Source organism: Aquarana catesbeiana, linkage group LG03 (genome assembly GCF_042186555.1).
Source record: "Aquarana catesbeiana isolate 2022-GZ linkage group LG03, ASM4218655v1, whole genome shotgun sequence".
Lineage (NCBI taxonomy): Eukaryota > Metazoa > Chordata > Amphibia > Anura > Ranidae > Aquarana > Aquarana catesbeiana.
In genome coordinates this window covers 168131856-168159258 of record NC_133326.1, presented here as the reverse complement: position 1 = coordinate 168159258, position 27403 = coordinate 168131856, and the positions used below count along the sequence as shown (strand labels likewise).

The 27403-nt window shown below is 39.2% G+C and overlaps 1 protein-coding gene across 1 annotated transcript in view; it reads right to left on the bottom strand.

Moving 5' to 3' along the window:
• CAMK1D (calcium/calmodulin dependent protein kinase ID) overlaps positions 1–27403 on the bottom strand; it is a 401220-nt gene that overhangs the window by 206791 nt on the left and 167026 nt on the right. The window contains exon 2 of the mRNA XM_073619503.1: positions 5028–5159. Coding sequence (XP_073475604.1) covers positions 5028–5159 — 132 coding nt within the window. The remainder of the gene's footprint in view (positions 1–5027; positions 5160–27403) is intronic.

Sequence of the window (27403 nt, the reverse complement as noted above, 5' to 3'; positions counted from 1 at the left end):
CGTCAGAGCGAGAGCAATAATTCTAGCACTAGACCTCCTTTGTAACTCTAACCTGGTAACAGTAAAAAAAATGTCAAGCGTCGCCTATGGAGATTTGTAGGTACTGTAGTTTGTCGCCATTCCACGAGTGCGTGCAATTATAAGGCGTGATATGTTTGATATCTATTTACTCGGCGTAACATAATCTTTCACATTATACAAAAAAATTGGGGTAACTTTACTGTTTGTTTTTTTTTTTAAATTCATGAAAGTGTCCCTTTTCCCAAAAATTTGCGTTTAAAACACCGCTGCACAAATACCGTGTGATGTGTGATATAAAATATTGCAACAATCGCTATTTTATTCTCTAGATTCTCTGCTAAAAAAAAATATATATATATATATATATATATATATATATATATATATATATATATATATATATATATAAAATGTTTGGGAGCTCTAAGTAATTTTCTAGCAAAAAATACGGATTTTAACTTGTAAACACCAAATTCCAAAAATAGGCTTAGTCATGAAAGGGTTAACTTTATAATTCTCCCTTATAAGCAATTTTTTATAGCATACTACCATTAATTTCAGAGCACCAACTGCTAATATAGCGGAGAAGTTTGGGTTTTATGTGTGTGCCTTTTATTTACTTAAAATACCATTATAGCAGTATGAGCTATCACCAATTATAATGTTCATATTAATAATTTCCAAGATGAAAGTAATATCTTCCCTGTGCTCTAAGATCACAGTACGCTCAAATGACAGCTCTGGAATGTATAGTTTATATTTCATAAGCTTGGTGCTAAAGACCATACTCAGACTGTATGAACTAAAATCGGAATGGTATGCTTAATAAATGCTACTGAGATGCTTTAGCACCCAAGCCTGGTCCAGTGCTGGGAACACAGATAGCATAGTAATTTTTAGAAAAGACCTTGCAAAAGAGCTTACAGTGACACTAAATTCTGGTTTAAAAAATGTATTCTATTTAAGTATGTATTCTTGAAGAAGTATAGCCAAAGCTATTTTGGCTATACTTCTGTGGGTCACACGAGTGCACTTATTTCTGCACTCCTACCAGTGTCAGCTGACACCAAGCTAAAGTCTGCTGCCGGCTGACTTCACAGAGACAGTCCAGGCTCTGCAGAAATCCCAACAATAATGTCAGGATCAGTCCAGATGCCTAACTGGCAGCTGGCTCAGCCTCTCAGAATGCTGTTAGGAGCCTGAGCCAGCCACGTTTGCCCCCACAGCCAGGTAATCCAGTGAGCACTGGAAAGGCATAGCAGAGTGCAGTGACTGACAGTCACCAGCTCTCTATCCACTGAAGACCAAGAAGAGTGATCAGTGGTCATGCGATCACTCAGTTTTCGGTGATAGAGGCAATAGGGGACAGCTGCAGCATTGGATCAGTGCTGTAGCCTCATAGGTGAGAATGAACGTTTGCTTTTTTTTTAACCCACCTCTCCAAATTCCTTTTTTTCTGCTCTAATCTAAAGTCCTGTTAGAGGGTAGATACGTTCTTTCTCCATGGTCAATCTTAACTACCAAGCACACACTCTCTCACTCCCTAGATGGACTATGGAAATTGCAGTGTACATGGTGCAGTGCACATAACCACAACTAATATCTCCTGCTCGTTTCAAACAAAAGAAAGTAAGGGGAAAGAGGAGAGCTTCAGGAGCTATTAGAGGATCTTACAAGGAGGCAGAAAAACGCAACAATACATGAGAAATAAATTACAGGGCCATTAAGTTGTGCATGTGTATGGATTCTTTTTGAAAAATAGGGATATTGTTTAGTGCCACCTTAATTCAGAAAGGTAACACAAGCTGAACAGGGAAAATGTATTATTCTATCAAAGTCTGCTACAAAGAAAGAAAGGGAGTGAGAGGAAATCTCTACAAAGTGAGGGTAAATCCCTTTTCAGATAGATGTCACTGGAGCACGTGTACCCATTATAAGATTTCCACTCACCTATTGTTCTGGTCACAAATAAAAAGTTTAAAATGGTTATGAATTATTCCTTTTTTTCCTCTAAAATAACAAAAATATTATACTTACCAGCTCTGTGCAATTGTATTGCACAGCGCGGTCCCGATCCTCCTATTTTGGAGTCCCCTGCCAGAGCTCTAGTTTCCTCCTCTTCTTCATATGCCACCATAGGATGTTGCTTCCTAAGGGGCATATCTGCTGGCACACTTCTGAGCCAGGTTGTGTGCATCTATAGACACACACACAGCGCAGCTCAACCCTGCCCCCTGTTCCTCTTTCACAGGATTTGACTGACAGCAGCAGGAGCCAATGGCTCCTGCTGCTGCCTCTGTGCCTGTGTGAAGAGGGTCCTGCCCTCGAACTGAAGGGTCTGGTATGGATTTTAAGGAGGACCCCTACGCCATTTTTTTTTTTAATTTGGCGTAGGGTTCCCCTTAATTTCCATATCAGACCTGAAGGGCCTGGTATGGTTTTTAGGGGGACCCCCATGCAATTTTTTTTTTAATTTTGGTTCGGGGGTTCCCCTTAATATTCATACCAGACCCAAAGGGCCTGGTAATGGACTGGGGGGGATCCCATGCTCTTTTTTTTAATGATTTTTATCTTTATTGCCGAGACCCATTACAGCCGTGATCAGTGTTAAATGACAATGACCTTTAGAAATGTCATTTTGCAGTGGTACTATTTTAAACACAGGAAAAATGCACCACTTTACAGGCATACTTTATACACCCCCCCCCCCCCCCCCCGGCACGATATTTAAAGGAATATTTCATTTTTATTGTTTCACTTTAAGCATTAAAAAAAATCACTGCTCCTGAAAAAATGGCCATTTAAAAAAAAAAAATTGTATTGATCCATGTCCCCTGGGGCAGGACCCAGGTCCCCAAACACTTTTTAATGACAATAACTTGCATATAAGCCTTTAAAATGAGCACTTTTGATTATTCATGTTCATGTCCAATAGACTTTAACGGTGGTCGTGTGTTCTGCCAAATTTTTTGCCTGTTCGGTATGTTCTGGTGCGAACCGAGCCGGGGGGTGTTTAGCCCATCCCTAATTATTAGTAGTTGAAACTTATAAAGATGCAGCTGCCCTTAAAAAGGTTTGCAAAAGTGTAATGTAATTGCTTTAAATGTTGTATGCAAACATGAAACAGAAGGCCTCCAATACTAATGTTGCTTATTAATAGCAGAATATTCATGCAATTCAAATTAATAAGATGGTCATGCCATGTAAAACATAAGTTCTCATCAAATCTGAAATGGGAGAAGAGATAAAAAGTCACGTACATTCACACTCAAATCATGCTTTAGCATCTGCTGTATTGGGAGATTCTGGAACAAGATATTTACATAAGCTCTCACATCATATCAGATCTGTACTTGTTTTCTCTTTCTACATAAATCCACTTAAGCATATGTGTGCTGGCTAGCCACACTTGTATAAAACAGCTTGAAACTCTGAGCGTCAAGCCAGAAAAGCAGATTTTCGGTGTAGGGGGTCTTATACATGAGACATTTTACTGATTCCTGATAAAGTAAAGCTGAAAATCATTGTACATTAAATTGGGAAACTGGCAGCTTGGTATTGATGCTGCCTTGTTCATTCATTGGCATTTATCCACTGGAGCCTATTTTATAGTGTAAAATGCAATGGTGTAATCTATACTGCTATTCAGAAGTCAGCCTGCACCAGTTTAGAATGACTTTAGTAATGAATACTGTGTTCTGATTGACAGCTTCTGATTACTATTACACACATCCAACAGTATTATGCCGCGTACACACGGTCGGAATTTCCGACAACAAATGTTTGATGGGAGCTTGTTGTCGGAAATTCCAAACTTGTGTAGGCTCCATCGGACATTTTCCGTCAGAATTTCCGACAAACAAAATTTGAGTTCTGGATCTCAAATTTTCCAACAACAAAATCCGTTGTAAATTCCAATCGTGTGTACACAATTCCAACGCACAAAATTCCACACATGCTCGGAATCAAGCAGAAGAGCCGCAGTGGCTATTGAACTTCATTTTTCTCGGCTCGTCGTATGTGTTGTATGTCACCGTGTTCTTGGCAATCGGAATTTCCGACAACATTTGTGTGACCGTGTGTATGCAAGACAAGTTTGAGCCAACATCCGTCGGATTTTGTTGTCGGAATGTCCGATCATGTGTACGCGGCATTAGTGTTAACTGACATTATGGGAGATCTGCATGAATACCAACCAAAAAAACTGAATAAAAAAATGAGAAAAAAATAAATGGTTGGTTTAAGTAAAGTATGCTAAGATAAGCAAGAACACCTTATTTTTGCATTAGCGTTAACAATATGCAGAAGCTGAAGTCTACTAGATCAGCATAGCTATGGTGTCTCCTGCAACCCATTTATTTCAGCTTTAGAGCAGAACTAAATCCATTAATTTTAACTGTTTTCCAAAACAGTTACATTCAAGGCATGCCGTAAATGATAACTGTAAGACCCCATTCACACAGGGGCAACACGACTTGCAGGTCGCCTCAGCGAGGCGACCTGCACACGACTGCCGGGGCGACTTGCAAAACGACTTCTGTATAGAAGTCTATGCAAGTCGCCCCCAAAGTCGTACAGGAACCTTTTTCTAAGTCGGAGCGACTTGCGTCGCTCCGATTAGAACGGTTCCATTGTACTGAACGGGACGCTACTTGTCAGGCGACCTAGGTCGCCTGACAAGTCGTCCCAGTGTGAACCGAGGCTAACAATTGCTTGTGCTCTCAACTGTACTGTCAAGCCCACAAATGACTGGTGTCATAACTGATCACATTTGCAGTATTATGGCAACTGCAGACCAAACACAATCTGTGATGGCAGCTTCCTTGGCTATAAAGGATAGGAGGATTTAGTTCCACTTTTGGTAGGGACATCCACTTTCAGTATGCCACAATGGTTGTTTCTGGGGGTGCTTGTTGGCTGTTATAAAGGTTGTTCAATAAGTTTTTATCACACAGATTTATACCACTTGTTATCGGTTAATGCTTTCTCAAGTCATTGGTACTTACTTCTTTAAAACAGCAATTTCATTTTCTATGCTGCTTTCCTTCCCTTTTAGAGCTTTCTTCGGGATGCACTTCACTGCAAAAAGTTTACCAGTCACCTTGTCTTGGGCTAACACCACTTCCGAGAATGCTCCCCTATGGACAAAAGACACACAAAATTAGAGATTTCAGTTTTATTGTGTGTAGATCTCAGAAACACACAACCTACACTATTCAGGTCACACCACACTTACACATCCCAAAAAAGAACACAAAGTCACCCTTTAATAACATGCATACTATGGTTAGGCGCACTAAACAGAAGGAATATAATGAAGGTTAAAATGGTTGTAAACCTCTGAAATGAAGAATGAACACAGTATATCCATCTATAGTGTGTATTTGTCTCAATCCAAAGCATCTAGTGTCATTCCTCTCTGCTGTCTCCTTTTTTTGCTATCTGCATGAACTACTTTCAACTAACACAGTCACTTCCAGCACTAATAGGTCTTGCAAGGTGTGGAGTAACAGACGTCAGATAAAATGGTGCTGTGAAAGGTATAAATGGTATCCCAAAACTAGGTGAATGCTGCCCTCCTCAGATGGGGTAATCTGAAAAGGAACTACAAGAAAAAGAGAAATGGAAGGCGCGCTAGGTGTGCGCGCCTTTTGTTTCTGTTTTTGTTGTAGCCACTTTCAACTGTTTATATTAACACCAGACAATCTAGAGCAGTGGTCTCCAAACTGCGGCCCGAGGGCCGGATGCGGCCCTTTGCTTTCCTTTATCCGGCCCTTGAGTGATTAAACCTACCACTGATACGGGACACTATTCTGCCATCCGACACCAACAATGGAGCACCATTTCTCCCACTGACACCAATAATGGGGCACTATTCCTCCCACTGTCACCACTAATGGGGCACTATTCCTCCCACTGTCACCACTAATGGGGCACTATTCCTCCCACTGACACCACTAATGGGGCACTATTCCTCCCACTGACACCACTAATGGGGCACTATTCCTCCCACTGACACCACTAATGGGGCACTATTCCTCCCACTGTCACCACTAATGGGGCACTATTCCTCCCACTGTCACCACTAATGGGGCACTATTCCTCCCACTGACACCACTAATGGGGCACTATTCCTCCCACTGTCACCACTAATGGGGCACTATTCCTCCCACTGACACCACTAATGGGGCATTATTCCTCCCACTGACACCACTAATGGGGCACTATTCCTCCCACTGACACCATTAATGGGGCACTATTCCTCCCTATGATTCCAACAGTGGGGCACTATTCCTCCCCCTAATACCACATGTTTGCTCCCACTGATGCCAGGAAAATTTTCACTCCTGCTAGCCCAAGTCCAGCCCTCCTAGAGTCTGAGGAACAATAAACTGGCCCTTTGTTTAGAATGTTTTGAGACCCCTGATCTAGAGCATGGTGCCCAACCTGTGGCCCTCCAGCTGTTGCAAAAAAGTTCCATCATTACCCTGTCCTTGGGGAGTCATGCTTGTAACTGTCAGCCTTGCAATGCCTCATGGGACTTGTAGTTCTGCAACAACTGGAGGGCCACAGGTTCACCACCTACGATCTAATGAGAATACCCTGCCCCTATCTCCCCAGAACACAGCAGTTAATTGTCAACCTCAGCTGTCTATGTTTTCCTGTAATAGTGTATAGAGGGGGGTTTGTCCTTTCCCTCCACTCAGGTCTCAGATTGCACACTGAACTCTCCTCAACATTGTGTGCAGTGTGTGACATCAGATTCCTGCCCCCTAGCTCCAGAAGTTGAGAAAAAGTCCTTGAACTGTGTGTTTAAGAATGCTGCAGGGCAGAGAGGAGAGAGAGCATAGATAAATAGGTACAACTTTTGTAGTTTGTTTGCATCTATGTGTATCAGAGAGGCTAGTCACTTCAGTGGGTATGTGTAAGGGTTTATAAACACTATCGAAAGCCACAAGTGGGTAATTGATGCCTTGAGTAACGTACCAGTAAACAGGATCAAACTAAAGGTTGTTTTCACTGTGTGAAGACCACAGACTATTTTAATTTTATCTGGTGCTGTTTGAGTTTATCAAACTAAGTTTGGTGACAGCACTATGTCAGCTGTAATATGGACTGTGTATTACTGAGTAGAGCCCATGAAAAATATTTATTTTATCCACTGAATGTCCACAGCTAAGGGGTGTCAAAGACATGTGTCGTTATCTAGGCCGCCTAGTCAAATCTTTCTGCTCTTCAACTTCTATCAAAGCTTTGCCTCATATACTAAAAGAAAGAGTGAATGTAACTGATAACTTAAATCAGATCTGTTACTTTAAATCAGAGTTTACGTTATCTTTCAGTTGTCTCATTCTAGTGAAACTAAAGTTTATTGGTAGGTTAATGTAGCTCTTCCTTTTTGCGTTGCCTTGTTCACAAACTCCACACATTTGCCCAGACAAAGCATGCAACATAGCTTCAACAAATGTACTGAACCACGGTAAGGCAACAAGCAGGCATTTTTAGTGGAAGCCCTCCAATGACTACTTTTCTTCACAGTACAAGTTTCTTTTGAAAAGGTATTCATTTTTTTTTCTTTTGGGTATAGTGAGCATTTGATCCTCAGTCATAGTTTTATTGCTGTCTGTAGTCTTGTTCAAGAGAATCCCCCATACTTCCTTTCATGTTAGAGATGCAGGATTTGTAGATAAATTTCCCCTCATGTGGGCAATGGCAGCAATAAAAAAAAAAACAGAACTTATAACCCTTCACTTCTATACTGCACTGAAATGTATTTTTAAATATATGATTATACGTAAGAATGTTGTAGACTAGCACAGCTAAGGTTGCCATACCAGATATAATACCATATCATTCTGGTTCTCTAAGTAAAATGCTCTGCCGTGTATGGATTAAATACACAACACAGTTTGTCCTGTATTTTTCAAGGCCTCGCTCTGCCATCCCTTTGCTGCTTTAAAAAGATGTTTACCTGCTCCCTGTTTTTGATTGGCTGTGCTGCTTTTACTATTTACCTTCTGATTAGTTGTACAGCTGTATGCTAAATTGTTCTTCCCATATTGCTCTCAGTGGCCACTTGATCCCTTCAATTAGTGATTTTCCCCATAAAGGGCACCAGGACAGTCATAGCAGATGAGTGGTAGTGACTGACATAAAGGGAGGGTGTATAGGAGTACAGGGACACTGCTTAGTTCTGTGAAATATTGCTGTCCTGTTCAACCACATCTTCCCTGTGCTTATAGTGTGTCCTGCCTCAATTGTGTGTATATCATTTATCTCTGAGATGGTCACTAGTGATCATCACCTATACATACTACATGTGTGTATTATCAAGATTCATGTGCCCAGTTTGTTATTAAAATGCATGGAACATACTACTTTCCTTCACATCTATCAGCAGGTGGAACAGTGTTATTTCAGTACATGGCTGGAGCACTATAATTTGTATTGCAGATCATGAACTTTCAGAGGAGCCTCAGTAGTAGAGCAGGCCCTTTACCAAGTAAAAGTGTTCATATGTAAACAGAGGATTTGGTCTAATCTGGCAAGTTGGATGTTCATCTATTGCTACGCCCCAACATCTGCAATGACTTACTTTTGACCCTTGAACTCTGTATGTTACTTATTCCTGACCCCATCACTCTGTGTATTACTTACTCCTGATCCCAGCACACTGTACATTACTTACTCCTGATCCCAGCACTCTGTGTATTACTTACTCCTGATCCCAGCACACTGTACATTACTTACTCCTGATCCCAGCACTCTATGTATTACTTACTCCTGATCCCAGCACACTGTTTGTTACTTACTCTTGACCCCATCACTCTGAGCATTACTTACTCCTGACCCCAGCACTCTGTGTATTACTTACTCCTGACCCCAGCACTCTGTGTATTACTTACTCCTGACCCCAGCACTCTGTGTATTACTTACTCCTGACCCCAGCACTCTGTGTATTACTTACTCCTGATCCCAGCACACTGTACATTACTTACTCCTGACCCCAGCACTCTGTGTATTACTTACTCCTGACCCCAGCACTCTGTGTATTACTTACTCCTGATCCCAGCACACTGTACATTACTTACTCCTGACCCCAGCACTCTGTGTATTACTTACTCCTGATCCCAGCACACTGTACATTACTTACTCCTGACCCCATCACTCTGTGTATTACTTACTCCTGACCCCAGCACTCTGTGTATTACTTACTCCTGATCCCAGCACACTGTACATTACTTACTCCTGATCCCAGCACACTGTACATTACTTACTCCTGATCCCAGCACACTGTACATTACTTACTCCTGACCCCATCACTCTGTGTATTACTTACTCCTGACCCCAGCACTCTGTGTATTACTTACTCCTGATCCCAGCACACTGTACATTACTTACTCCTGACCCCATCACTCTGAGCATTACTTACTCCTGACTAGACATGTGCATTTGTTTTAGTCCGAATGCATTTTCGTCCGAATTTCAGGTATTTTCGTTATCGTTTTAATGTGCAGAATACGAAAACTGAAAGATCCGACATAAACAAATGCTTTATTTTCATTTTCGTTGTGACAACAGTTCGATATAGATAGGAGATTCGACATGATGTGGACAATAACAATCTGTGTCTATCGAACCTGTGGTCGAATGTGCCTAACCTTAACTCTATTAGTCCAAGATTATTCTACATAGAGAGAAAAGATTTAACATAGAGAGAAAAGATCGCTGCTGGAATTGGGTGGGGGAAGTAAAATAAAAATAATGATGATGATGAATGTTATTGGCCGATTGTAACCAAAGAGGAGGGGCAGTAAAATAGCTAGAACTAAGTACACACGTACAGCCAACTTAATTTCACTTACGATTTGCTAGCAGAGAGATACACACACACTGAATCATTTCAGAAGACAGTCAATCTTAGCTGGTCCATTTGTCAGAGAACCTGAATTATTTAGCAATTAAGCATAAGCACAGCAGCAGAACAATAGTGAAGCAAGCTACCGTTCAACTTAACTTTTTCATAATAATCTGCTTCTATTGTGTTAGTGTTGTGAACTTGATAGTGATACTAGTGTTGCTAGTGTTGTGATAGCCTCAGAGGCTGCCCGTGTTGTGGGTGGGGGGGGGGGGTTATTATTATAGATTCTATATTATAATTCCATATCAATATCTGACACAACGTCGGATGCCGCGCCCGCCATTGCACTTGGAGATTGAGAAACAAATGTGAAAGTTGGCTGACTGTTGGGGTAGAGTAGACCATTCAACATGAACGACGAAGATTCGACAAAGCAACGAAAAACATACAAACGTCGAATCCTTGGCTTATGGTGTCTGTCGAAAGTTCTAAGAAGATTCGATGGAGCAGCTAAACTGTACGACGCTGCAATCTTCCATTTCCGGTCAAATGCATCTGCCCATAAGCTATAGAAAAATTCTAATGTTGGTTGACTAGTAAAATAATTAATAAATATAATTATTACTAGTCATACAACATTAGAATTCTACTACAGCTAGCTTGTAGGCGGAAAATTCGATCGGAAATGTACGATTGCGGCATCATACAGTTTAGCTGCTCCGTTGAATCTTCTTTGAACATTCGACAGACACCATAAGTCTTCAATGACAGATTTGACCTTAATTAATTTGGATTTTCGGACGAGTGCAATTTTTAACGAAAAACAAAATGAATAAAAATGAATTTTGGGAGTAACTAAATAAATGTATTTTTCGGACGAAAACGAAATTCTGAAACGAAATATTTCAGTTTGCACATGTCTACTCCTGACCCCATTACTCTGTATATTACTTACTCCTGACCCCAGCACACAGATGTGCTGCAGGGTGCTCTAAGGATCCGAGCCCTGCAGCACATCTGCGCACAGGACGGGGGAGGCTACAAAGTCTTGCCCGGGTGGGCAGAGTGGAAGTGCTGGTTTGCAGCACAAAAAGTCCTGTAAAAAATAATATATAATCATGTAATACTGATAAGAGAGGGAGAGTGAAGAGGCAGTGGAGGACAACCTCACAGTTAGAGTGAAGGTTTGCTTTAAATAAAGAATTTAACATAAAAAAACACCAGCTAAAAAAATACTTATTTGCAAAAAAATTACTTTAGTCCAATAACTTTTCAGAATTACAATCACAAATCTACAAAAAATATTGTCTGTACTTAAATCTGCCAATCATAAATGTCTTAGAAAATTAGTGAATAACATTATGATTATGTCATGGTAAAAATCTTTTTTTGACTGTATCAATCTAGATCTGTGCAAAAATAAAATAAATGGACTGAGAATTCCGCTATAGCTATACAACTTCTTTCATGACAAAATGAACACTCTTTCGAAAATCATTCAGATACAAGTAATGCCATTTTCTGTTCTTTGCTTGCTGAGTGACATACAAATGATCTGCTATTGAATTCCCAGTGATGATGGATTAGGCCAGCACTGCTGCTTATAGATCTGCGTGGTTCATTGATCTGTTTACTACTAATATAGCAATCTGCAGCACAACACCAATTTTACAAGGAACATTTCTATGTCATTGTAATCAAAAATTTGTATTGAGTCCTGAAAGTTTGATTTGTTTCCATTACCATACCATAAACCAGGGATGTGTTAGGGAGTAAATATACATGCTATGAAGAAGTGGGGTGTAAATCCCAGGACATACGGTATGCAATGCACAACTAGCAGTCTATCCTTTTTTAGGATCTGTAAATTCTGTGAAAATCAAAGGGCTTACAGTCACATGGATTTTTGCTTTTGCACCAGTGACTCTATACAATGAAAAGCTCTTGTTTTTTAAAGTGTTGCTTGGCCTGATCCCTTAGCAGTAAATACTCTTCTTTCCTTCATTCCCTTATTGGCCCGCTCAGCCTCAGGGAGTAATGGAACTACCTGGTGCATCTAGGTAAGGAGAAGTCTGTGGCTTACTGTATGTTTCTTTTTTTTATTCAGCTTTTATTGAAAATTTTACAAAAAAAAACACAGACAACAATAAAATAATCAAGGTCAAATCCTCATTCTAAACAACCACATCTAGTTTTCCCATAATATTCACAGTTACTTGAAGAGCCATTCAAAAATATTCAGAAACTTTCAAGAATGTCCAAAAATATTCTGTTTCGGTCCTGGTTCTTAGCGATTGGCCCTGCTCTGTCACATGATGGTGGGAAAACACCCAGCCCTGTGCAGGCTTAAACTGGAAATCCATCCTGAGCTTACACAATGCTGTTTTGCCTTGACCCTTGTAGCTGAATGGAGTGTCAAGGTAGCAAAAGCAAGGCACGTATATTCTACTAGTGATGGAGGCATAAAAGTTAACCTTCTGAAACACTCATTTTCAAACTGGGAAATATCCCAACTGATGACACCATTTCTTTATAATGATTGGTACATTAAAGCAAATATGAATAATTCTCTAGGCAGAATAAGAATACAACCAAGTGATTCCTAGTATCAACACTTTTTCTCCACCAAGTGTCTGCGGAAATTTTAAAGACCTTCAACATAGTGAACCACAATACTATCAACGAACAACTATTACTATTACTTTGTTCAGTCGTTTAGTCGTGTCTGACTCTTCGTGACCTCATGGACCATAGCCCGCCAGGCTTTTCTGTCCACTGCCTTCCAGAGCTTGCTTATTTTCATGTTCATTGTTTCAATGATGCTATCTATGTATATTGTTTTCTGTCGTCCTCTTCTCTTTTTTCCTTCCATGTTTCCAAGCATCAGGGTCTTTTCCAATGAGTCCTCTTCACATTAGGTTGCCAAAGTATTTGAGTTTCAGCTTCCTTCCAGTGAATATTCAGGGTTGATTTCATTCAGGATTGACTGGTTTGATCTTCTTGCCCTCCAAGGGACTTTCAAGAGTCTTCTCCAACACCATAGTTCAAAAGCATAAATTAGTGGGCATTCAGCCTTCCTTATGGTTCAACTTTCACAGCCAAAGGTTACTGCTGGGAATACCATAGTTTTGACTAAATGGCACTTTGTTGGTAGGGTGATGTCTCTGCTTTTTATAATGTTGTCTAGGTTTGCCATTGCTTTCCTCCCAAGAAGCAAGCGTCTCTTAACCTCCCTGGCAGTAATCCAGAGTGTGGCTCGGGGTGAATTTTCATTACCAAAAGAGGTAACCCTGAGCCACACTCGGGATTGCATCACAGTATCCTGGGAAAGTTACTTACCTTGTCCTCAGGATTCTGCGATGTCTCCCCGCTGTGTCCATGGGCTGTGTCCTCCGCTCGATCTATCAATGTGCCGGGCTTCGTTCCCTGCGAGCGTCGCGACGCATGGGGATGGAGCCCAGCGTCAAATTCAAAAAGTGCAAGAAAAAAAAAAACACATACAGATCACATTACTGTATCAAATTTTTTCACATCCCTTTTGTCCCTAATGCTTTGTCAAGTGCCCTGCCTGCAGTTTTATATTATATATACTGTTCTTTCTACCTGAAAACTTGAGATTGTCCATGACAACCAAAAAGCGTCCCTTTACATCAAAAAGCGGTTTTAAACCAGCCAGAAAACAGCGATAATAAATTAGAAATTCATAATCAAATACTGAAAGTAACAACAGCGACAATTATGCAACTGAGCAAATTTCAGTGTTTTTTATTTGAATACATTATTGAATAAATTGTATTATTATTATATTATTATTTGTTATAATTATTTATAGTTATTTATTATCTTATAATTTATGATTTTGTGTTTCAAACTTTATCATACCCGGGATGTCTACTAGACTCTTGTTTGGACAGATTTAAGTGAGTTATTCCTAAGAATTACAGGCCTACAATATAAAACGCCAAATTTCAATGCAAAACAATATACTGCTTTCAGCATCAAAAATCAGACATAATCATACTGCCAGGGAGGTTAATTTCATGGCTACAGTCACCATCTGCTGTGATCTTGGAGCCTAGGGAGATAAAATCTGTCACCGTTTCCATTTCTTCTCCGTCTATTTGCCAAGGAGTGATGGCATCTTAGTTTTCTTAATGTTCAATTTCAGGTCAGCTTTTGCGCTCTCCTCTTTTACCTTCATTAAGAGACTATTTAGTTCTTCTTCACTTTCTGCCATTAGTGTGGTATCTCTGCATATCTCAGGTTGTTGATATTTCTCCCTGCAAGTTATAATTCCGGCTTGTGATTCGTCGATCCTGGCAATTCACATGATGTACACTGCATATATAAGTGAAATAGGTAGGGTGACAATATATATATCCTTGCCGCACTCCTTTCTCAATTTTGAACCAGCCAGTTGTTCCATGTCCTGTTCTAACTGTTGCTTCTTGACTTGCATACAGGTTTTTCAGAAGACAAGTGAGGTGGTCTGGTATTCCCATTTCTTTCAGTATTTGACACATCTTCTTGTGATCCACACAATCAAAGGCTTTACTGTAGTCAATAAAGCAGAAGTAGACATTCTTCTGGAACTCCCTTGCTTTCTCCATGATCCAGCAAATGTTGGCAATTTGATCTCTAGTTCCTATGCCTCTTCAAAATCCAGCTTGTAGTTGTGGTAGCTCTCGGTTCACATGCTGCTGAAGCCTAGCTTGTAATATTTTCAGCATAACCTTGCTAGCATGAGAGATGAGTGCGATTGTACTGTAGTTTGTACATTCTTTGGCGCTGTCTTTCTTTGGTATTTGAATGTAAACGGACTTCTTCCAGTCCTGTGGCCATTGTTGAGTTTTCCAAGTATGTTGGCATAGTGAGAGATTTTAAATAACTCAGCTGGGATACCATCACTTCCGCTAGCTGTGTTATTGGCAATGCTTTCTAAGGCCCACTTGACTTCACTCTCCAGGATATCCGGTTCAAGGTCAGTGATTGCATCATCATGGTTATATGGTACATTCAGATAATTCTTGTATAGTTCTTCTGTGTATCTCTTCTGCTTCTGTCAGGTGCTTGCCATTTTTGTCTATTATTGTGCCCATCTTTGCACAAATCTTTCCCTTGATATCTCCAATTTTCGGGAAAAGCTCTCTAGTCTTTCCCATTCTTTTTTCCTCAAATTCTTTGCATAGATTGTTTAAGATTACTGAATATTGATTGTTGATCGTTTAACTATTGCTTTATATTATTACTAATATAAAGGATTTTTCTTTATTTAATTTTTTTTCTGTTCTCTTCGTTTGTTCTTTTCTTTTCTTTTTCTATATGTCATAGTAGATCTTCTATACAGATTAATTGGTTATATTATCAGTTAAATGCAAATTACTCATACATGCTTCCACTATAAATAATTTGGTAATAGTTACCTATTTACATATATGTTAATGTGATTAAAACTGCATGATATTATTAGGTACAAAGACATAATATCAATGCAGTAAAAGGAAAAATTGATAGTGGGTTAGATACAAGCTTTGTAAATCTATCCCTTTCGGTTTGTGGCTCCTGATGGAAAAAATTCAGAAGTGATATAATAAATGCCCCCCTATTTTATCAGGATATCACACCTTTTTTGTAGCTTGAAGTTTGAAGCTCCAAAACGCTGGAGGAGAAAAAATCAATTATTCTCTATTGAGATCGTTCACATCTCCACTCCAATTCGCCTGAAGCCAAATGCCTGAAGCTCAAAAAAGTTCTGAAGCCTTTTTTGTAGCTCAAATCGGGCAGATTTTGATGCCATTATATTCCCATAGAAATGAGAAGAAAAGCGCCATTCGCGCTTTTTTGTGCACATTCACGCATTTTGTCGAGCGCTTGTGCGCAATTTTCTGCACAAATTAAAAATTGTAAAACATATGAATAAATAATTGTAAACTAAATTCACAAATAACTAAAAATCATCATAAATAAAAGAATAATACATAAATAAATGATAATTAACCCCTAACCTTAAAAAATATTAAAGAAATTATTAATAATAATAATAATAATAAAAAAAATAATAATAATAAACACCCAAACAAAAAAAATATTAATTATTATAGTAATAATAATAGTAATGTATTTATTTTGTTTTAGGGCTAGGATGTTTAGTTATTTATTATTTTATTTTAATTTTTAAGGGTTATGGGTTAATTATTTACTATTACTTAGTATTCATTTATTGAATTTATTATTTATTTATGATTATTTTTATTTATTTGTGTATTTATTTTACATTTATTTATTCATTTATTATTATTAGTAGTAGTAGTAGTATTAACACCGTAACTCTAACAAAAAAATAAAAATAAAAAAAACATAAACCCTATGTCAGGAAGCTAGTTCAGCTAATACCAATTCTCATACAGCTAATGCAAATTCTTCTCCAGCTAATGCAAATTCTTCTGCAGCTAATGCTAATTCTTCTGCAGCTAATGCTAATTCTTCTGCAGCTAATGCTAATTCTTCTGCAGCTAATGCTCATTCCCATACAGCTAATGCTCGTGCACGTGTACCAGCACGCAGACGAGCTCAGGCTAATATCCAGTGTGCACTAACACATAGGTGCCTCCTGACCACCCTGTTGTCTTACTGTGTATGACCCTGGCTCACCTTGACTACATCTCTGACTGTGGCAGTCACCTGTTATTAGGCTACTGGCAATCGTGCTTATTTGAGCCTTGTACCTCTATCACCACATTCAGGGGTGCTCGGACCAGAGCTGCTAGAGAAAATCTCTCGTCAACTCGGCCTCCAACCAAGGTACATGACCCTCTAACCCCTAATCCTAAACCTAACCCAACTCCTAATCCCAGCCCTAACCTAACCTTAACTCTAATCCCTTACCCTAATGGAAAAAATAAATAAAATAAATGAATAATAATAATTAAAGAAGAAATAAAAGCTAAGGGAAAAGTAAAAATCAAAAGCTGAAATACCTAGCAACAAATGATGCAACAGATGATAGTTTTCTCTATTGGCTAATAAAAAAAATGGCAAAGCTCAAAAACGCTTGCAAGTCGTGCATAAGAACGTGCCAAAATTGCACATTATAACGTTGAAAAAAAACGCGTTTAGGTGTGAATGCAGCCTCAAAGTGAAGTCAGGCAATGTTTATTCAAATATTTACATATTATGCGGTAAAGGACCTTGAAAACAAGCCCTCCCACACTTCTGTAGCTTTATGCACTGTGTAGCAGTTCATCTTTGAATTTTTAAATGGAAGCACTGAAGTACTTATTGCTCAGCAGTTCAGCACACCCTGCTCCCCTTTCCTCCAGATTAAAAGACTGGAAGGCTATCATGTCACTGTTAGAAGGGGGAGCAGAGGCAGCTGAGTTTGCTGACAGAATAATTTCAATGCTTCTGCAGAAACAAACATCTTCCAGTTAACCTGATCTAGTTTTGTGACTGTGGAATACTTTTAGTTAATGCAGGGCAAAACAACAAGTTCACTAAACTTTCCCCCTCCCCAGTTTCATACATTCACCTTCCATTTGCTTCCACGCCACTCTGCTCTACCTCTGTAGGCATGGAGAGGAAGCCCTGTGTAAGCTCCATGTTGCCATTTGGAGCTTACAGAGATGAAGACTCTTTCTACACCCTCATAATACCCCCTTCAGTCCAGAGCACCTGCTGCCATTTTGTTCTGCACCCCAGTTCCTATGTTGTTGTGCATAGGACATGTAAACAAGGCTAAGCGACTCAACTATACCTGGAAGTGATGGTTTGGCTCCCACAGAGCCCTGATTTTAACATAAACGTGTTTGTCTGGGATTACATAAAGAGATAGAAGGAATTGAGGCAGCCTACAGCCACAGAAGATCTCTGGTTTGTTCTCCAAGATGTTTGGAACAACCTACCTGCCAAGTTCCTTCAAACACTGTGTGCACAAGCACTGTGAGGGTTATTTACAAAAACTGGTGAGTGCAAAATCTGGTGCAACTCTGCATAAAAACCAATCAGCATCCAGGTTTTATTGCCAAAGCTTAATAGAACAAGCTGAAGTTAGCTGATTGGCTACAATTCACAGCTGCACCAGATTCTAAGTACCCCCATTTTATTAAATCTACCCCGTGTGTACCTAAAAGATTTGAAGAATCAATGCTGATTTGAAGGCAAAGGGTGGTCACACCAAATATTTATTTGATTTGGATTTCTCTTATGTTTATTTTTATTTTTTCTATTTTGTTAATTGATACAATATAAACTATTAACACTTCTATTTCTGAAAGCATTTTTAAATTATAACTAAAGGCAAAACTGTTTTCCTTCTTCACAATTTTTTCATACATTTTTTCACAAGCACATACACACACTTATATATATATATATATATATATATATATTTTTTTTTTTTTTCTTCTTCTCACACATCATTAGGGTCTCACTCATCATTGCTGTTTTTTGTCACACTTTTTAGAGAGGTCTCCCACTTAGGTGGTTATCCCATTCAACATCACCTTCCTACACACCCATACCCACATGGGGCGTTGTATGTGTTTGGCTTTGCTTGCCACATCGCGTCCCCTCAGCTCCCAGTTGGGGCACGTTTGACTGGTCTCAGAGATACGTGGCCACACCGCCATTGCGTGGACCCACATGTAAGTGCGTGGGCTAATTTAGTTCATGGGGGGTTCTCTCATGTCCTGGGTTGGCCCTTTGATTTCTTTTAGTATATCTAAGCATTATTGTTTTTTTTATCCATAGATAATTATCAAGATTTTGCCCCTGATGATAGGCTATAAGGCCTTGAAACGCGTAGAGCTAACAACAACCGATATGTATACATTTATGCAATTTTTGTATGGCCGTTCCTTTTATTTGTTTTTTCCTGACCTTATTTCAGTGATATTCCTATTGTTATAAGTATGTCCAATCATGTATTCTCATCCATATAATCATGTTTTATTCATCTTATGTATCCTACAATTTGTACTAACTCCTTGTTGGAATGCTTATTTATGTGCAATACTTGGTTCTAATGAACTGTAATATAAATACAAATATTTATATATAGCAAAATGCAATAAATAATTTGATATAAAAATGTATGATAATTTGAACCAATTAAAAGCTACTTTCTATTTACACAATTTTTCGCTGCTCCCGTGTGCTTCATGAAAAGTCCCGCCAATCCCTCTCTTTATTTAATACAATTACCCTGGATGGAGGAGGGGACTTGAACGGCCCCGTTATACCTCATTCAAAGCCCCAAATTTTTTTTTCTTTTTTCTAACCATATAACTAAAGGCAAAACTTTTTTTGGATAGAGGAGAGAGGGATTAGAACACCTGTTTTTATTGCTGTCTGTGTCCCCGTTAGGGAGATTGACCTTCTCTATTTGTTCTGTTTATCATTATCTTTGAAAGTAAAAGAAAATCCCAAATTTTGGGCTGTACCCAGAAAAGTAATAGAGGGGAAATCTTCCAATGGGGGTGCCCAAGAAATTCCCTTATTTAGTAGGGATTTCTTCTCACTTCATGCTTTGGCTATGGGATAGGAAGTAAAGGTAAATCTCCCCAATGGGACAAAGATGGGAAAACAAAAACCTTACAGTGGTTATAACCCTCCTTTACTCTACCCAAAATGTAAAAAAAAATATTTTGTCTATAGTTCTACTTTAATTTACAGCAATTTTTATTATCTACCTTACATACTTGATTTGATTGTAGCCGTATTAGTGCAATTGTGACAGAGAAAATTGAGTACTGTCCGTGATACTTTTTTTATTTGCACTAACATACAATTTTTCAGGACAAGCTTTCGGGGTATGTCCCCTTCTTCAAGGTCCAAGCAGAATCAGTACTGCTTGGACCTTGAAGAAGGGGACATACCCCGAAAGCTTGTCCTGAAAAATTGTATGTTAGTGCAAATAAAAAAAGTATCACGGACAGTACTCAATTTTCTCTATTATCTACCTTAAAACTTTTGCACTGTACTGTATTGCGTAAGCAATTTTATCATATGAGGCATCCATTTAGTTGGCCATTACATATAAAGAGGGCTGTTTATTTAAACAAATTCAAAGAATCATAGAGGCGTAAACCCAACAATAATTTCCTTTCATTTCTTACATTCATCACTTTCTTGCACAAGAAAAAAAACAGCATGAGGTTCATTGACATCTACTGTCAATATCAATAGTTTTATTTGCACTTGCTTCCATAAATTATCTCTTCTGTGATTAGACCTCTTATTTCTTAAGAAGCAATATAATGCCCAAGTACAAAATTGAAGGACCAATGAGGGCAAATTGTGATGGTCCAGCTGTCAGGAGCTACACATCACAGCGCGTCCTTCCAGCCGGAGGTTAGCAGAGGCTTTGATTTATAGTTTCTTGACAGCTAAAGCACAGCTGAGTCATATGTTTGTTCTGATTCCGCAGAAGTATTGGTAAAGAACAGCTTTTCAAGAAATAGGAGTATTTTCAGAAAGGCCAGAAAGGAATCATATAAATATCCTACGTTTGCCTTCATTTGTTTTAAGCTACTCATAATGAAAGCCTTTATGAGCAAACAGAACTGGTACACCATTGACAATCACTAAATAATTTCCTTGCTTCCTTTGTGCGTACAAATAATCAGTGCTATTTTCCCGGTTTACAAAAATTATGTCCATGGATATCAATACAGTTCAAATTTACATAGTGTATAATCTATACTAAGAATAATATTAGAAATGTATGACATGCAAACAGGGAGAATTGAATAACCATCAGGAACCAGGAAAACCACACTGACGCAGAAAGGTACAGTTTCCCAACAATTTATTTTTTTTTTTTTGCATTCACACCTGAGAATTTTCAGCTCATAAAACGCTCGTAAAATGCCCGAAAAAAACTTCTGAAAAACGCCCATCAAGCAAAATCCCATTCATTTCAATGGCACGTAAACGCTATAAAAACACGTGACTGAAACGCTCAGGTGTGAATGCAGCCTTACAAGTCCTTAGTACTCTGCCTTTCACTGAGCACTTGGATCTACCTGCATCATAAACCAGTTTGATTAAATGGCCAGTCCAACCAAGTGTGATATTTCATTCATAAGTGGAGTTGGGTTTGCAGATTTAGACATTGGCTTCATGTATATCTTAGATACTCCAATTCTGATATCTTCCCATCAACATTCCCAACTCTGTTCCTAACCACCTGTGAGTTATGGGTGCTCCCCATCCATATGTATGTGTTCCAGATCCTCCTGTTGCATTCTTCAAATTTATGTCAGATGATAGATTCATGATGTAAAATAAAATATATTCACCTGGGAACTCCTCATAATAGCAGGGCCAGAAATTAACTTGTTCAGTCATTAACTGGTAATGTTGGTTAACTTTTTAGCATATATATATATATATATATATATATATATATATATATATATATATATATATATATATATATATATAAATAGCCCAAGTCAAATGAAAGCAACAAAAGAAGTCCTTGCTAATAAGGGGGTAGCACCTGCCCTCCTGTACGGGGCCCAGGCCCAATAAGTTAAATAGGGAGGCCCAGAGCAGCAAGAGTGGACGTAATTACTGGAACCTATCCCCCATTGCCCTTCCTGTGTTCACAATGCTTCAGTTTGCAAATGAACAGGGAGCCTCTGTACAGAGTGCTTCTTGTTCATTCACTCTGAGCTGAGACTGTAGAGAAAGGATTGAGGAATCTGCGTTCTCAATTTCTTTCTCTGTCTCAAAAGTGAGATGTTGGGTGTCTGTTTAGATCCTTGATATTTCCCCAAAGCCCCACACCAGGGCTGTTTAAAAAAAAAGTAAAATAAATAAATTAAATTAAATAAATAAAACATAATTTGGTTCACTGTCCCTGTTAGTTAGGCTATACAGGGCCCCATGATTTCTAACAGCAGCCCTGCCTCTGGCACTGCCCCTGAACACTCACTCCTCTAAAATCCAGTGACTGTCCTGATGTGGGTTGGATGATACTCAAGGATTGATTTACCAAAGGCAAATACATTATGCACATTGCAAGAGCAGTTGCACTAAGAGTTTAGTAAATGTTGTAAAGCTCTGCTGATTTCCATCATCCATTCACGTGTAAGCAAATTATTATTATTTTTTTTCCTTGCACCTGATTGGGAATTCTTTACAAAGTGAAGCTTTACCACATTTATATTTACTAGGGAAAACAATGCGCAACTGCACTTGGAAAGTGCACAGTCTATTTGCCTTTAGTAAATCAACCCTCCTGTGTATGAAATTAGACTTTAAATAATCATTACAAAAAAATCACATAACTTCATTGTACCATGATCCTATATGTAAATTATTTATATGGTGGTTGCAATGCATTTGATTCTTCCAAGCCACATATTTACCATTTAAACTTTGATTTGTGATGTTAGTGTAATTCCTTGCAGTGAAGGTTGTATGGAAGTAACTGAGGCAGAAAATCTGCATAACAGTAAAAGGATGTCTGGTGTTGAATAGGCTGCTAAAGTGCTGACTTTTCCCGAGTAAAATATGCTGAGTTGAGACTCTGCGTTTCCACTAGATTGCCCTACAGAGCAAGCAAATGCGTCCAAGCCAGCTCATGTTTCCCTAGTCAGTCACCACTCATTCACTTCATCATTGCCTGCATCAATCTCTTACTCTCCAAGATAAACAAACAATTGTTACAGGAAACAGTTGCTTTACTTATTCATTTTAATTTTTGCTGCCTTAATATTTTATGATGGCAGAGCTGAATTGGCATTCAAACATTCAGTGCTTGTTGAGGCAGAAAAGCATTTTGTGAACTATAACGTTACTTCATGGCCAAGTCTCGAACCTGGAGATTGCTTACTGCAGATAAGTCTGGTGTGTTTTCTAATACACTACAGTGATAATGAACTCATCAAAGCTTGATTTTCTATATTTAGAATGAAGGCTATAAAAAAGTGTTCAATTTGATACACTGCTTACAATTATTTTAGAAAGATATTAGTTAATCTCACTTGAAATAAAGATAAAACACCTGCGTCTAGGTAACCACAAATTTATTACTGGTATTATGAGCAGCCGTTGTCTTTGCTATCCATCTGCTTTTGAGAACGTCACCTACTGATGACGAAACGCATCAAGATGTTGCTCCCGTGCGTCTCCCAGCCCAGAGAATGGAACGCATGCCAGGGAAACAGACAACGTCCATCTCTCCAAGTAAATAGAGGGCCGCTTTTTTCAATTGTACAGTGGTGCTTTTTACATTTTTTACACCGTTGCATTTTGTACACGTTTTATAAGAATAAATACAAAAGGATTTTACACTATGAGAGGTCTCCTCTCTATTCATTTTCTGCCTATATAAAAACATTCTGGACCTCTGGGACCACGACAGGAGGAAGTCTGGACATGTGGGAAGTCTCCAGGGAACATCACAGTGGGTTAGGTACCCCAAAAAGACCTACAAGCCCAGTTGACTTTCCTTACTATATGGTGAGGGAGTCACTACCATCTGGTGAGTGCGGAGTGTGCCTATTTTACCTCACGTGGTGGACACACAGGGATTATCCTGGAAACAAAGCATGAAGCACTACATAATGTACTGAGAGACTTTTTCTATTTGCACTATGACACTTTATTTGTCACTTTTATAGTAAAAGGTTGGAACTTTGATTGGTTTAAGAGTGGTATTCATAGCATTCACTACAGTATTTGCAGTACAACTCATCATCTAAGATTAAGCAATCATTCACCTTAAAGTGATTGTAAAGTTTTGGTTAAAAAAAAACAAAAAAACAAAAACAAACATGTTATACTTACCTCCTCTGTGCAAGAGCTGCCCTGATCCTCCTTTTCTGGGGTCCCCCAGCGGCGCTCCTTGCTCCTCCTCCGCATCGAGTGCCCCCACAGAGAGCCGCATTCCATTGGGGCACTGGTGCATGCACACTCCCGAGTCCTGCTGCTGCGTCCATTGACAAAGACAGCAGGACTTGGCCCCCGCCCCCGGCTCCTGTGTCACTGGATTTGATTGGAATCAGCGGGAGCCAATGGCTCCTGCTGCTATCAATCTATCCAATGAGGACCCGAGACAGAGGCTGGAGCTGCTGGGCTCGGTCTTGTCGCTGGAACGATGGGGCTCAGGTAAGAAAAAGGGGGACTCTGAGGGCAGCTGCAGCACAGAGGGTTTTTCACCATGTGAAAAACCTTGAGGCTTTACAACTCCTTTAATCTCACTTGAACCCAATCCAACCAGTGCTAAACTGGAACAAAAATCAAAACTGCCTAATAAAGGAAAATGAGCATTTCAACGTGTAAAGTATGATCCATATGCTGACTGGAGCAATAATGATTAGATACTGGTTCGGCTAGTGCAGTATGCATAAATGCTACAGTGATTTTTCAACCTTAAAGAGAAACTATAATGGTTATAGGTCACGTTTTTCTGTTTTTACACATTTTTGCACTTGTGATTCAAATATTTTTTATTCTATATATGCAATCCTTATTTTACAGATAAACATTTAGTATATGACAAAGGATTTTCCGAGCAGTATGGTTAACTAAACAGAACTGCTAACAAAACTTGTTTTGCAGCTCCCATTGACTAAAACCTGGTACAGATATAAACAGGCTACTTTTTCAATATGGCTGAAAGCTGAAATAGCAGAATATGTGAAAAGGCAACCAGAGCTCCCCCTGCTGGCTGGAATACTAAGAATACTACAGCAGACTAATTGCATATATTTTAAAAACTTTATTATTTTAGTCCTGACTATATTAAATAGGGGAGATATTTACAAACCACCATACAGTCCCTTTAGCAACACTGAGTAAAGTCAGAAAAACAAAAGCATATGTTACTAATACAGTAGATTGTTGATTGTGACTTACAGCTGACTAGGTTGGAAAGTTAGGTTTGGTTTTCATCCCTGTTTAGACGAACATGAATACCCTGTACTTCCCATTACTGCCATGCTAAAAGTTTTCTTTTTGTCCATTTTTGGATGTATAAGTAAAGTGGAACTATGTGGATTTTTGGCAGTATATTCACACAATAAAAAGATGTGGTCTATACACTCTGCAAACGCTCCTTTTGTGTGCTTTTTAAAAATAAAATAGATATTAGTAGTACTTGTTAGGTGTACAATGGGGTAGATTTACTAAAACGGGTTCACTCAGAATCTGGGGTAGCTGTGCATGCTAACCAATCAGCTTCTAACCTTGGCGAGCCTGATTTTGCACTCTCCAGCTTTGGTAAATAAACTCCAATGCATTGTTTAGTTCTGAAAGGTCAGATCCCTATAGGCAGAGCAATCTTAAAGCTCACAGACACACCATCTTTTCTAAAAGAATACCAGAATTACGTGCTTTTCATTTCAGATCCATTGCCCACTAAGAGGAGTTTATTTACTAAAGGCATATAGGCTGTTAATATTGCAAGAGCATTTTCCCGTAGCTTAGTGAACAAGGTGAAGCTCTGCTGATTTCCATCATCCAATCATGTTCAAGCATAAATACTTTTTTTCCTTGTAAGCAATTGGGTATTCTTTTTCAGCACATTCACTAAGCTAAGGGTAAAATTTCATTGCAAATTAAATAGTCTATTTGCCTTTTGTAAATCAACCCCAGTGAGTCATTTGGTTTACTCCTGCATGAAAAAGGAAAACAGACAAAACTCCAGCAGTCAGTTTGAATAGGAGTTCTAAAGTACATACAACCCTTCTGCAAAAGAAAAAGTTGCTCAGATCAAAGAGGAGAATTGTTATCTACCGATCTACAGATTAGAAGCAAAAAAATAAAAGAACTGTGTGATTCTAGATGGCCTGCTTTTAGTAAAAGCAGTCCCCATACTCCCGCAGGTTTATGTATAGTTGCTTCTATTATTTAGCATTGTGTTGTTGTGAGCCATTTGTGTTTGCACTGTATTCTAAGGGTCAGTACATATAAAAGAAGCAATACAGTACAATAGTAGAGTGTTCAAATTTTGAAGTTTATAAAATTTAATAAAATAGAAATGTTGTTTATGTAAGCCATATTTTCCACTAAACTCTTCCTTAGCCTAGCTGATGCAGTTTGAAACTACATAATGTTTATTATCAAATAAAAAATAACTATCTTTCTTATGCACCATCTATAAATCTTTGCGTTTTAATAACATATTATACACTATATTACCAAAAGTATTGGGACGCCTGCCTTTACACACACGTGAACTTTAATGGCATCCCAGTCTTAGCCCATAGGGTTCAATATTGAACCCTTTGTGCACTGGTCCATATCATTTGGTGAAGGGGGATTATGGTGTGGGGTTGTTTTTCAGGGGTTGGGCTTGGCCCCTTAGTTCCAGTGAAGGGAACTCTTAAGGCGTCAGCATATCAAGACATTTTGGACAATTTCATGCTCCAAACTTTGTGGGAACAGTTTGGGGATGGCCCCTTCCTGTTTAAACATGACTGCGCACCAGTGCACAAAGCAAGGTCCATAAAGACATGGATGAGCGAGTCTGGGGTGGAAGAACTTGACTGGCCTGCACAGAGTCCTGACCTCAACCCAACAGAACACCTTTGGGATGAATTAGAGTGAAGACTACAAGCCAGGCTTTCTCCTCCACATCAGTGCCTAACCTCACAAATGTGCTTCTGTAAGAATGGTCAAACATTCCCATAGACACACTCCTAAACCTTGTGGATAGCCTTCCCAGAAGAGTTGAAGCTGTTATAGCTGCAAAGGGTGGGCCAACTCAATATTGAACCCTACAGACTAAGACTGGGATGCCATTAAAGTTCTTGTAAAGGCAGGTGTCCCAATACTTTTGGTAATATAGTATATATTAATAACAATCATAATAATAAATGCAACCTGGGAGAAACATTATGCAGTCAGGGAGAAGAATTTCCTCAGTCCACTTCCGCAATAATAACTGGGAGTCAGTATAAGCCAAAATCTGCGAGGCAGCAGAAGCAGGCGGCCCAACATTCATGAAACATTTAAGCATTTCTTGCGGTGCAATAACTTGTTGTGCAGCACTGCAAGTTAAGACAGATATTCATTATGATGGGGCTGCCAACACAGTCCATCAAATGAAAAAAATGCACATGACCTTTTTTTTTAGCAACACTGCACACTACAAACACACAGTATTTTAGTCACTCGTATAACTTTATTTAGCCAGCACAAACACTCAAAGTGTCCCCAACTGCAGACCATCCCAACTAACGCGTTTCACCTAATGCGGCCACATATAGAGCAGGTATGTTGCCGCGTTTTGAGATTTTCACTGGTTAGCTGTCCCAGTGTCAAATATCATAGGGATGGGAAGCAGTGGCGGTTGGTGCTTACTATTTTGGGGGGGGGTACAAACTAACACCAACAACCCCCCCCCCCACGTTAGATGGACATCAGCGGTCAACCACCACCTCCCCTACAGAAGACGGGCAGCGGCAATCACCCAAACCCCCCCTGTGGGAGACAGGTGGAGATGATCACCCCCCACCCATCCGCGATAGACGGACAGCGGCTGTCATCCAAGAGGAGTACTGC